Source organism: Triturus cristatus, chromosome 5_2 (assembly GCF_964204655.1).
Source record: "Triturus cristatus chromosome 5_2, aTriCri1.1, whole genome shotgun sequence".
NCBI classification, from domain to species: domain Eukaryota; kingdom Metazoa; phylum Chordata; class Amphibia; order Caudata; family Salamandridae; genus Triturus; species Triturus cristatus.
The window spans coordinates 999299956-999313431 of record NC_140588.1 but is presented as its reverse complement, the minus strand read 5'-3'; the positions used below and the strand labels follow the sequence as shown (position 1 = coordinate 999313431).

Genomic DNA, 13476 nt, shown 5'->3' with positions numbered 1-13476 from the left:
CGTACACAGCAGGTTGTTTGCGGAAAATCATAGACATAGTGAAAATACAATCAGACAAAAGCCTTATTCTGTACAAAGCAGCTATGGCACCATAAGCAACACATGGCTAAAGGAGGTGGCGACACCACTGTAGGGATAGGAGCAGGCTCGGTCAGAGGGGGAGGCGGGGACATGGAGTGGGGCAGTTACTGACCAGCACCGGCAGCCACCGCGGGCGAAGTGCCGGCAGGGAGTGCGGGAGAGGCAGCACGGCTCAGATGCAGTCGGGAATGAAGGTATGTCACTAGGGGGCCCCATACGTCAATTGGGCAGGATCTCGCAGGCAATAGGCCCTAGAATTCAGATAACAAGGTCTGGCATCTCAGCCTAGCAAGGACGAGCAGCATTGCGATCAGGCGGCGTGAGGAATCCGGGCAAAATTTGATAAAGCCCAGCAGACAAAACGGCGGGTCGGGCTGAACCTGTGCAGAGGTAATCTCAGATGGCGGCACAAACCGCCAGCCAGAAATCTGACACCTTGGGGCACAACCACGCAAGATGAGTAAAATCCACGGCAGGGGCAACGCAACGCATGCAACTAGCGTTGGGTACGAGTCCCAGTTTATAGAGCTGAACAGGGGTACGGTATAGCCTATGCAAATATTTGAAATGTATGAGACAAAGCCGATATGGGAGAAAGTTTCTTCGTCTGGTTGCAGCAATAAAGCCAGTCAGCTTGAGCAATATCCATGCCCAAGTCTTCACCCCATGCTGCGCGTGCGCGGTCAGTGGAGATGGAGGTGGACGACCGTGTGAGGGCGTATAGTTTAGTAACCAACTTGCGGGGAGTGGGGGATGTATATATAAAGTCAAGAGCGGGCATCGAAGGTGGAGGTTGGGGGAACGTTGGATGCAACCCCTTACAGACAGCTCGCAGCTGATAAAAGAGCAATGTGTCCATCGGACCAGAAGAGGCAGGAAGAGAATAAAACGTGTTTCCGGGGTAAAGATCCGCCAATGTCGTCAGCCCCAAGTGGGTGGCGTGTTTAGCCATGCCAGTTGGTTGAAGAGGAGGGAAAGCAGGATGACGTACAATCGGCATGGCGTTAGCCGATAACGTCGGAGCATTGGAGAGATGGTGAAGTCCAGACCAGGCCCAGCGCAGGGTCTCGACTGTATCTACCTCAGCACGTGGGCGACTCGCCGGGGCAAACAGGGCGGTGGTCAACAGCCAAGGAGCTGCGAGGTCGGCTTCAACCGCTACATGCGGCTGATAAGGAGAGGGATGAATCCAGAAATGTAAAAAACTGGCCTGGGCACTCATGGCATAAAGCTTGAAATTAGGAGTGCCCTTACCGCCAACCGACATGGGGAGAGTGAGGATGTCATATGCAATCAGGGCTGTTTGCCAGCCCAAACCAGAGATATGATCAAGGAACAAATTTTACGAAAGAAATGGGCGGTGAGAAGAATACGGATATTCAAAAAGAGATAAAGGAATTTCGGGAGGACCACCATCTTGGCGATGGCTATGCGGCCAGCCAGGGACAATGGGAGTCGGTTCCAATAGGGTATTCTAGACTCTAGCCAATCCACCGCACGCCCTAAGTTGGCCCTCCAGAGGTCATCCAAGTCCCTGCTCAGCCAAATACCTAGGTAACGGGTTGGGCCAAAGGCCCAAACAAAGGGAAAATCCGGCGTGAATGGCTTGGTGGCATCAGTAAGAGGGAACAGCACAGACTTGCTCCAGTTCACCTGTATACCGGACAGTCCACCGAATCTTATTATCTCTCGCACAAGATGGCTGAGGTTGTCTTGGGGATGGCGTACATACAATGTAATGTCGTCGGCATACATGGAGACCAGGAGGGAGTGGGCCGAAAAGCCGATACCCTTCTGAGTGTGGTGTTGCCAGAGTCTGGCCGCGAGAGGCTCTATCGCAATGGCGAAGAGCATAGGGGATAGCAGTCAACCTTGCTGAGTGCCGCGCTCAATCAGAATGGGATCTGATACCTGACCATTGATTCGAAGACGTGCGGAGGGGGAGTGTAGAGGAGAGATATCTTATGGATGTGGTTGCCTCTAGAAATGTAATAAAACCAAGTCCAATTTATTATGCCTGGGTTGTGCAGTATGTTCCTAACTCACCCAGTCATCTTGCAGTTCGATAATATGTTTTTTCCTACTTAATGATTTTGGCTGCTCATATCAGGATTTCTGTCCATTCTTATGAACATCAGCTCAGGTTTACTGCAGTACAGGCCCTTAGTTTCTGTATTGTATTTGTTTTCAATTTCAGAAGTTATTGGAAACAAACATTACCATTATAGTGAAAGATTACACAGTGTCTGATGTTCCTCCCTATAATCCATTAGTAATTAGTTTTCCATGCTTCATATCTGCTAGCGATTTCAAGCTAAGACTTGGAAGCACAGGGAAGCCAGCATACAATTAATTTACCAATTTGGGAAACCTTAATCCCAGCCGACAAGGCCTTCTACCCCAGTAAGTCACATTTCATATTTACACCTGTCTTACGGGCAACATTCTACTGAAGAGCCCTTGCTCAGTTTAGCAAGAGAGGACAGGAAAGTCTTCCACAGAAAACTATCTCTAGTTTGATAGTATTCAGGTGCATGTTTCTACCCTGAATTCTCCTTGTTGGGCTCCCTTGTGGGCATTCTGTAGGTACTTTGTGTTTGTCATGGATGTTCGTCACTACCCTAATCATTCTCCAAACTTCTTAACACCTCCTCCATTTTGCTATAGATCTCCTTGTTAAATATCATAAATGAGACCACAGGTCTTGTAATTGGGCCACTCTCCTCAGGTTATCAAGAAGCTCTGGTTTAGCAGTTATTATTCGTAGATTCTCTATAGTACAACTTTAGTTGACTGTTCCATTCAGGTTTTTTTTTTTCAGTATCCTCCTTTTGTTGCATCAGCAAATGTGTCACATTGCTGAATACTTGCCTCAATGCTTGATAACCCACAAGCTATCGCTTCAAAATATATAGAGGAAGTTAAACAATGCTACCTCAATCACTGTATGTAGTCTAGGTTGAAGAGGGTACAGGACATGGTTTCAGTGGTAAGATATTCTATTGTCTCAACTACAATGAACCTAGAACCATACTTATACTGGATTTTAAACCTGACTTAACCGTCTATCTTACATTCTTTAGATTATGCATCATACATTTTAAGGTTGCCTTTCCTATGCAATGTGTTTTGTCTCATGACTTGACTTACCCCCATGTTGTTGTATCAACGTTACCAAACAAAGCACTTGTCACTTTATAATGTTCTGCCCAGTATATGTAGAGCCCAGGGCTCTCCTTCCTGGTTCCTGTCTTGCGCAGTTCCAAATTGAGACCGCACCAGGAAGGTTTGGTGTTTTTGCAGAGTCTTTGCACAATAGAGAACTCTTATGCGGTCTTAAATTTTATTAGAAGGCCATCTGTAATTAGGAAACGGTACTAAGAGTTCTCTTTGCAGGTCGAGCCTAGCGCAGCGTGCATACACTGCTCTGCGAGGCATGCTATATCTGGTATGTGTGGTGGAAGACACTCCCCTCTGTTCAATTGGCTTCAGTTAGTGTCCTTTATAAATACCTGCTTTTGTTTGGTATATAGGGTCCCGTCTTTTGGTGTTTTGGACCATGCCAGGCGACTGCTCCTGTCACTGTGGCATTATTCTATTTTTAATATATGTTGGTTACTGCACACTTTTTTAGGTCTCGCCTGACCCAGCGCATGCGCGGCTCCAAAAAGTGCTACCAGGCCAGCCTAGAGCTACAGTGCATGTGCGCGGGCGCCGCGCTTTACCGCAATTACTTTCACTTTCGCGGCCACAGGGCCGCTTTGCATAGCCAATAGGTCTCGCTTTTGGGACCTTATAAGTATTTAGTTATGCAACTGTTGCATGGCTAAACACTTATAAGGTCCCAAAGGCGAGACCTATTGGCTATGCCAATGCTTGTTTTTCCTTTCTGTCCGCTCATCAGCATGGCTTCACTTTGTTTTGGACACATCGATATTAGGGCAGCCTTCACTTTCGCTTCCGTCCATGCCTGTTTGTTTGTGGCTTCCCCCCTCCCTCCAAGCAAACACACAGCTGCGGGTTTATCACGACAGAGAGACCTCGCACTGCGAATTCCACTGCCCCACCCAGCCTGCCCCATCTTCTTTAATTTAATGCAATCCGTTCCCCTACTTTTTTTTATTATAGAAATGCGTCCCTGGATGGCAAAAATAGCCAAGTCCTAGAGATGAGGCTCGGCCATTCGGGGGTGGGGAGGGAAGTGAAGGAAAAACACTCTTGTCTTTCCCTTCTTGCCCAGAGAAGCCAAGTCAGTGTTCACTTCTCCTGCTCTGCCGCTGCCCACGATTCTCTCATTCTTCCTCTTAGTCCCACTCTTTCTGTCTGTCTCACTCCTCCTAACTTGCTGAAAACCAGGACTTTAAGAAACGCCTATTACCCTCTCTTTTTCTCCTTTCCTTTATTTGCTTCCCTGTGAAATGGATCCAAAAAAGAAAATCACTTTTTCTGGAAATGTCGTCTTTTTCTGACCTTTTTACATTCCAGAGTGCAGCCTGGACCGGGTACGAGGTTCAAAATACGAAAATTAAATAAATAAAATAAAGCAAGATAGAGTGGTTGCAAAGTGGCCAGATTGGTTTTATTCAAAACCACGCACATTAGCGCCACTTTACAGAGTTTGCCAGTGAAGCGCTCCTTTCATTTTCTCTTTTTTAATAAGTCGTTCAGTTATACATAATATCTTATTTATAAATAAGGCAACAAAAATGCCTATAACATCCTTTTAATTACTCTGCAACAGGCTGCACACAAGCCACACTACTCTGCAACATAGTTTGGACACATTAGCAAAGCCAGTAGCTCTGGCTAAACACTTGTAAGGTCCTAAAGGCAAAACCTATTGGCTATGCCAATTCTTGTTTAATACTGTTTTTATTCTGCATTACCTATTATAAATCGTGGTTCTGCACTTTTGATGATTTTTTGTCTTGTAAAATGTATTATTGTAATTATTTATATTTTACTATGACTGTTATGGCTCATTCCAAATAAAGAAAGGTTTGACTTTGATAACTTGTACAAATTGACTTACCACTAAATGATAGCAGCGCCTTGTATAGCAAGCTTCCTAACTGAGACTTTGGAAATGAGGAACATGCAGTTCAACATAAATGTAGCCTTCTGCCCCGTCTCCACGATCATTTAAATTTAACCAGGTTGCATAAGCAAGAATATGGCTGTGGCATGAGGCCTCCAAATGGTTGTTGTTCAAGGGTCTAAGGGAAGCTCTATTTAGCCATGCAGCAGAGCCACCTCTGTGTTCCCAGAAGATAGCTATGTGTGGACAAAGACATTGAGATACCCGGAACAAAATGTGTAATGCAGTGCCTCAGGAGACTCACAGGATGGAGATGAGTTTGAATGGTTGCCCATGACACTTTGCTCTGTCATCTCCTTTGTTTCATTTATGAAATGGCTAAAACACTTTTTGTTTCCTATGTAAAGAACAATGTTTAGCGCCGATTCTCTTCTTGAAAGTCTTGTATAACTGTACACACCCACTCACTTGTAACATAACCAATAAGTTTTGGTCTCAATGTCAGTTGTAAATACTAAAATGGGACCAAATGGAATACAAAGATGTTCTCCTAATAACTCTGTGAATTACTGATTAAAACCTGATCATCTTCACAAACTGTGTAGAAGATTATGAACAACTGGTAAAATTGCAGAAAACAATGTCACAGAAGTAAATTCAGCAACTGGGCTTCTCTGTCTAGAGTCAGTTGTTACGTCAGCGCTTTATATTTTCTCTTGCCGCGTTGTAGAAAAAATAAACCGTGACAACAGCTCAGCGATGCCTTGGTGGACCGTTGATGCCGCAGAGCTTAGAATGGTAGCTACTAGAGAACACTGGGTGGCAGCTGTTGATGGAAGTGAGCTAGAATTTGCTGTGGCTTATAGAATGATGGCTTATGGATGAGTACAGCCAGATGTGTTGCGTGCCACGGTAGCATGTGGAACACCTTCATCTGGATCTCATGAATTGAACCTGTTCTAGCGCAAGGTATATTTACCGTTTTGAATAGCAGTGCACAGTAGAGCCACAGTTCTGCCATTGTGAACAATACCAGCTACCTTTCCCCAGTTAGCATCATCTTAAAATGTGCATTGTAGAAATCAACCTGCTTATCTTCATCCCTCTAGGGCAGTGCTTCACAAGCTTTCTGCAACCACGACCCAATTCTTAGAATGACCACCTTTTGTGACCCACCTAGCTTTAAAGGACATGAGGCGGGCAGTTTTTTAATGTAACTAAAGCTTTATGTGGTTGAGCACTGTCATTTATAGGCAGCACATTTTCCAATGATATGGCACTAAATACAGACATACAATTTTACTTCTAAAACCATATTGTGCACAAATGATAGTGTTGATATTGGGTTTAAGTGAATATCATTTGTGCCTCACCAAGTAAAGTGTCTTGATTTGTTTTGATCCTATTAAAATCTTTGCTTCCATCAAACGTTAGAATTCCAAAAAAAGTGCTTAACTTTTGCTTTCCTAACTTCTGAACGTATACAGTTCATTTGCAGGTATTTACACACTTTCACACTCAATGTAGCCCATTAAAATGGTTCCGTAATTCACTTTACTTTTCTTTCCTTGATTGGAAAGTGAGAGCAGCTTGTAAACACTAACCCCTGGGTTTAAAAAAATGTAACATTTTGTCTGAAGACATAGTCTGACATTTGACATCTGTCTTTGAAGTGCAGCAGGCTCTAGAGCAGTGGTTCTTAACTTTTTGATTTCAGTGGACCCCCACTTAATCGATACTGCAACTCGGGAACACCCGCTGAATCATTATTTGAATACGGGGAACCCCACTGATGCGTTACCGGAAGCCGGGGAACCTGGTCTAAGCATTTTCAATAATTTGAACCGCAAACCAATACACAACAAACATAGAAAGGGCATTCATCTAACAAATATAAAAATTATGAAACATAATATTTAATTCACAAATACATATTTAAAAAAAAATAATAATAATTAAATAGGAAGTTTGAAGTTTTCTAAATTGAATTGAGGCCACTCATCATTCCTACTATATTCTGTTTAATGCACTTGTACTGCTCCCAAGAGTCAAGCTGAGGATACTAATTACATTTCTAGAACGTTTTAACATGTTCAATTGTACATTTTGCTTCTTTATTTAATCTTCATTACTATGTTGCAATTATTTAATTTTCAAAGCAGTCGCAAACCCCCTGATTAGGCTCTGTGAATCCCCAAGGGTCCCTGGACCACAGGTTAAGAACCACTGCTCTAGGGCATCCTACCCCTCACAAGAAGAGCACTAGACAAGCAAATGCATGCCTCATCGACTCTATTGATGCAAAAGATTTTAATGAGTGTTTTTCTCAATTGTTGCTGAAATTGTCAAATAATTTAGCTGCTAGAAAAAACACTAGGCTTACAGCTAGAGGAGACGCACCAAACCTCTTGAAAAAATATGCAAAACTATACAGATACAAATTCACATTTGTTGGGGAAAAGGCAATGGGATTTGCCGAAAATACATCAAAACACCATAAATTAATGATTTTTTATTTTGATCTGTGCCACAAATATTACATCAAGCTGCACTCACTCTCTTCATCTTCTACAATACTGAATGTTTAGAAAATCATCTATCTAAAATATTAGCTGTTGCTGTGCCCCTCAGAAACAATATCTCTCTTCAGTGAGTGAGTGAGAGAGACTGAGAGACTGAGACTGTCTCCCTTACACCTTTTCCAGCCCCCACACACATCTTTGAGCAGTATGGTTTGTTTCTGAACAGTAAGGTAGCTGCAACCTAATGCATCTTTCCTTAGGCCTGCTTATTATATGTTTCTACACCTTATAGCACAATGTGCTCTCTGCTTTCAGATAGAGATTATATGAGTCATTGGGTGAACTGGGCTGGAAGGCTTCCTAGCAAAGATGCACTGTGCAGGTGCCCACGGCTCCGCGCAGCCTGCAGTTCGACTGAGCTGCTATTAAAACCAGTGAGTGCCTGCAGTGTTGCTGCATGCATTCTCTGCCTATGCCCATTCGACCACCGTCATTCCCCCTTCCTCAATTACCTTTAATAACTGGAATTTCATCAGCAATCTAAAATATGTTGTAACTCCAAAATTTCAAGAATCTGCAGAAAATGTTGAAACTGTCTAGAATACAAGGAACATAGTTGTCCGTAGGAAAACCTGTGCTGCATATTTTGACTCTCCCGACTTATAACCCAAATTTATGGCTGTTATTTGTTTCAAGAATCGTGTGGCTTAATCCGACTCTTTTGTGATCCTTCATTGTAATTTTGTGTTGCTTAAGTCGTTCAACATATCCTTTAAAAGTCTTATGAAAATCCAAATGTCATTTGAAAAATAATCTCCTTTTCGGTATCCTTTGACTCTCAAATACATCATCTTGAATGTTGCTCAGGTTTTTGCTTTTTCTTTCAGGGCTACAAACTTTAAAACTGGCAGAGGGTATGGTGGGTCCATTTCAGGTATGTATATCTTTTTGTGATTTTGGTGTATTTTGAATCAAAGAATTCCCAATGTTTGCTTTTTGCAAGTCCCCCTGTCCCTAGGGATCACCAGAGGAGGGTCTCATCATTAAGGGAGAGCTCAGCAAATAATGATCCTTTGGATTGCTTCTTTCTGTACAGTATGGAATCTGAAGGAGTGTCAGCACTTCACTGAACAATTTTACAGCATGTTCTCTCTACTGCAGACAGTCTTGGCGCATTTAACCTTACGTTTGTAAGATTAAATGCGCCAAGACTGTCTGCAGTAGAGAGAACATGCTGTAAAATTGTTCAGTGTTGTATTGTACTATGAAGTTCACAAGGCAGATGGTGAAAGAGGTACAATTGTTGTTAAAATATTTGCTAATAACAAAATCTTTACTGTTTTCTTGTTACCTTTTTCAGCCAAGTTGCAGCCAAAAGGCATAGACCTTGAGGCGCCTGGAAACATAAATGGATTACCGGTGATAGAGGTGGATCTGGATTCATTTGAAGACAAGCCGTGGAGGAAGCCTGGTAAGATCTCTGGGAAATTTGTTGAAATCATTTATCGAACAGTATCCGTGTCATGTAAATGTTTCTAATCTTCAAACAAGCATTGACACGTTTGTGGCGATTTTCTTTATGAAAAGAGGATACCGAATACTGTTATTTTGAGACAATATCATTCATTTCCTTTTTTTCCCTTCAATCTGGGGCGTGAACAGCTAAATGGTGGAGTTAAGACCCACAAATCCGGTGAATTCGTTGGTTAGCAGCTTATAGATCTCAGAGCAAAGTTCGATATTGTTCGTGCAGCAGAATATTTTATTCAAGGTTTGGGACTGATCTTTGACAGTAATTCTCTACACACAGGTTTGAAAATGAACTAACCTGTAACCAGAAGCTAGTGGATGCTTTTGAAAGATGGAAAGGAAAAGGGGTTCTAATATGGAAGTGGCGGGGAGCTCTGCAGTTGCTCCCATGTGCACTCACATACCATTCTGTTATACATTTTGTGCCTCTTCACTGCAGAGTAAGCATTCTCTCATTGGCATAGGAGCTTGGCGTGGTGTAAATGAGGTCACACATTTTTATGGCATGAAATCCACACCATACAGACATAAAAAGTCCCGGGTGACACACTAACCTTTAGAGAGGACATGGAAAATCTCACAGCTCTCCCAAAGAGAGTGCGCTCAAAGGTAGACGATGATTTGCAGGAGGTGAATCACAGAGCAACAATGCATCTAATATTTTTGTAGGGCGCTACTCTACCATAAGGTATGAGGTTACTTGACCTGTCATTTAGTAAGGTGATAGCAGAACTCAGTGCTTTGAATGGAAAAATATAAGTGCAGGTACTCACCAAATTGATTTGTGGACTAGGGGTGGGTTTGGGGGCGGGGCTATGGGCGGGGGCTAAGGGGCGTGTCCAGGAGCACCTATTTAATTTTATTGAGATTTTTTTGGTGTGCAAATGTGCATAATGATACAGAAGCCTTACTTTTTTCTTCATTATCACATATCATCGTATATTCAAATACACAAGTTCGGGATGTATGCTGTACAGTCAAATATTGTGTTCGATTTAATGCCCTATAATGTTGCTTCATTCATAAAACAAAATAGGCTATATATAATGTACACATGAGAACTGACTTGGTTTTTAGTTCACTGGTGGCATTGTGGTCATGGTGGGAGCTCAAAAGTTTCTAACTTCACTATCACTTTTAATAAACTCCTCTCAATGTGATGATATAATCTTATGTACCAAGGTAAAATGTTAAAGAATACAATTTTTATTTCAATTTTAATGTTTTCAAGGCTTGATTTATGTAAGGGCTCTTCAAGCCAAGCCGGACTCTTGATTCGACTCTGACTTGCTATCCTTGTTTATTTGTTGGTTTGCCCACCTCTGCCTCTCCAGAGCCACTCCCTTAACCCTAGATAAAATGGCCTCTTTAAAACAAAATACAGTTGTGTTGAGACACTGCAGAAACCGCATATCTGCACTGGGGAGAGAAAGAGTGGCCTAGCACCTGCTATAAGCGAACCCTTTTACATGCGCTTCACGCCGTACTGTGGTAATACAAGGCTTTTCGGCATGGAAGCTATACATTTGCTGTGCTGAACACTGCAGACAACACCAATGCATGCAAAATCACGCACAGTGACACAAGAGCACTTATGCACAATGCAGCTTGAGAAAATATTCTTGCTTTAAAATAGTGGACCTGATTATCATTGTCAACATTTGATAATGGAGGAACGGGCTTCATTGATTGCTTATTTGCCTTTACTCTCTGAATCCAGTCTTCTACTGGCAACGACCCATTTCAACAGTCAACTGCATTCAATACTTTTGTTTTTAGAAACGGGGGGAGGGGTGGGCTGATTTTTCCAGCTATCAGCAAAGTAAAGATGCAGGGACTCTAAGAAGGGGTGAAAGAACAACAAAGCCTCGTTAGCAAGTCAATGGCCTTTTAAAGACCTGTGAAGTACTTGGGTGCAGCTGTGTGTGCAACTGGGAAGCTGTCCCAGCCCGGGCTGCCACACACGAGGGGGGGGCGTGAAGCGCTTAGAGCCCAATGGGCGTTGCGCACCTGGGTCTGCTGCTGAATTAGCACAGAGCGAGTTATCACTCGATTATCAGAGTGCTGCATGAAAACCGTCCGACTCGTTGTCGGCTGTGTTGCTCTTCTTTCAGCACATAACCATTTCCATTCTGCGTTGCTGCCCCTTGAGTACCGGTACTCTGTTTGGCCAAGGAGAAGTTCCGGTACTCAAGGGCAGAAAATTCAGAAGTGCCGGTACTTAGTACCGGTGAGTACCGGCCCATTTAAAGCACTGGCAGAACTGGAAAAGATAACAATAGGCTGAAAAATTGCAGTGAGCTTAAAAGGAAAATGTAGATAAGCAGATAAGCATTTGTACATAATTTGTTAACTGGTAAATCATTACTTAAGAAAAAGACAGTAAAGATGAGTTTCAAGTGTTTTCAGAACGTAAAGGGCGTAGGATTCATTCTGAGTTTGTGAGGCTTAGAGTTCCAGGTGGAAGTAGTGGCACCATTAAAGGACCTTTTAAGCCAAATGTTTTGTTCAAGTTAAAGTTTATTTATAAAGTGCATTGTTAATTAAAACCATTGCACTAACAATAAATTCAGGGAGATACAAAACAGTGTCATTGCATAACAGTTTCTCATAAATTTTCATTAAAAGAAGCCTTGAGGTAGAAATAAAATGCTACATCCGCTTGTTAAAGGGCAAATTTATCAAAGTGGCAGTTAATTAAAATCACAGGACTCGGCTGCGGCAGTCCTGGCCAGACACAGTTCGATTTCCAGCTTCCTTTGTTGGGGGCCTGGCGTAGAGGCTAGAGAGCGGACGTTCAATGCTGTGTCAAGGCTGTGCAAAATGCAGCAAGAAAGCCATAATCATCTGTCTGTCCGTGCAAAGAGGGTTATGGTCATCAACCTTTTTGTTACTCGTTATGTCATCGGATTTCATGTTTAGAGCGTTTTTTTCAAACTTACGCTCGACTCTTATCCAGTATTTCACCAGCCTACAGTTCAGCTCCGCGTCCATTGGTATGAAACAGGCTTAACCCCCTACTGTTAAACATTGGTTTTAGTATGAATTTGCGATCCTCCAGGGTGGAGTTGCACAGGCATATTATTTGGAGCATAGTTTTGGGGCCCTGTCCGCATAGCCGGCACAACTCCCTTCCCTCTGTGCGTTGCCATGGTAGGAGAGAGGGAATGCATCCCACGCAATACTTCAGAAACCTCCCTTTGATGTGAACGCTGAACCCGGAGTCAAGATACAATTGGAGTTTCAGCGCGGTGTACCTGGCCATTGTCATCCAGGCATGGCGTTGTTTGGAGAAAGCTTCCTTGTTGATCAGTAGTTGGACTCACTTAATTCGTTTCTTCACTGTAGTTATAAATTAAGGGTCGCTGGTCTGAGTGTCCCAGAGAGGCCAATGACTATGTGAGGTAGGGTCTAGCTGGCAAATGGACTCTCATGCAAATTTCTTGCCATAGATGGTAGTTTAGGGTCTGCGTGTTGACTGACTTTTTTGTTTGTTTAAAACAGCATTTGATAAACACCCCTTGCCTAGCCAGGGTTTGTTTTGTTAGCCCATATTCCAGACTCATCTGAGAAGGTGACGTGTGACCAGGCAGATGGAATAGGGACCTGAAGGTTTTGATAGTGATCTTGTCTAGGAGGAGGCCATCTCTACCCCTTAGTGCCTTACTACTGTATGCTAAAGTTGGCACCAATTTTGTCTGGATTACGTGTAGAAGTGGTGTAAGCGATGGTTCGGCAATCTGCTCTGAGTAGGTGAAATGCCATCTGTAAAGAGTTTGCATTCAGTGGTTGATTTTTGCTGTTTCCAGCTGACACTCGTGAGTCAGCTCCTTGTTCCCCAAGCCTCGAGGACCTGGGTTCGGTTCCAGGGGACTGCTGATGCTCCTAGGACGCCACTCCTTTCTGCCTGTTTTTATCCTTAATTTTGTTGTTTAATTTTGCTTGTGGGATTGCTATTGGGCTAATACTAAATATTTGTGCTTAGGGTAGGGGTTGCTGGTGACCATCCCGCTCTTGCCATTTTTTCATGCTTCCCACCGTTCCTGATTCCTGCCCTCCCACCTTCCTACTAACCACTCCCACCTCTCACGACTACAGATGGAGGGCGCTGTGCGGCCTCAATGAGCAGCCTCAGATCTCCTGATCAGTTCACTGCTCTCCTGCCCTGCCGCTCAGCCTCATGAGTCAGCTCCTCGCCCCAAGCCCTGAGAATGTAGATTTGGTCCCAGGGAACTGCGGACGCTCCCGGGCCACCACTCCTTTCTGCCTCCTTCTTATCATTAATATTTTTGTTTAATTTTGCTT

At 43.3% G+C, this 13476-nt stretch overlaps 1 protein-coding gene across 3 annotated transcripts in view; it reads left to right on the top strand.

Annotated features, from left to right (window-relative positions):
• Positions 1–13476, top strand: part of LOC146829566 (uncharacterized) — a 312339-nt gene that overhangs the window by 192933 nt on the left and 105930 nt on the right. For all 3 annotated transcript variants that reach the window (XM_085608270.1, XM_085608269.1, XM_085608268.1), the window contains exons 5-6: positions 8529–8575; positions 9002–9112. In XM_085608270.1, the coding sequence (XP_085464396.1) occupies positions 8529–8575; positions 9002–9112 (158 nt within the window). The remainder of the gene's footprint in view (positions 1–8528; positions 8576–9001; positions 9113–13476) is intronic.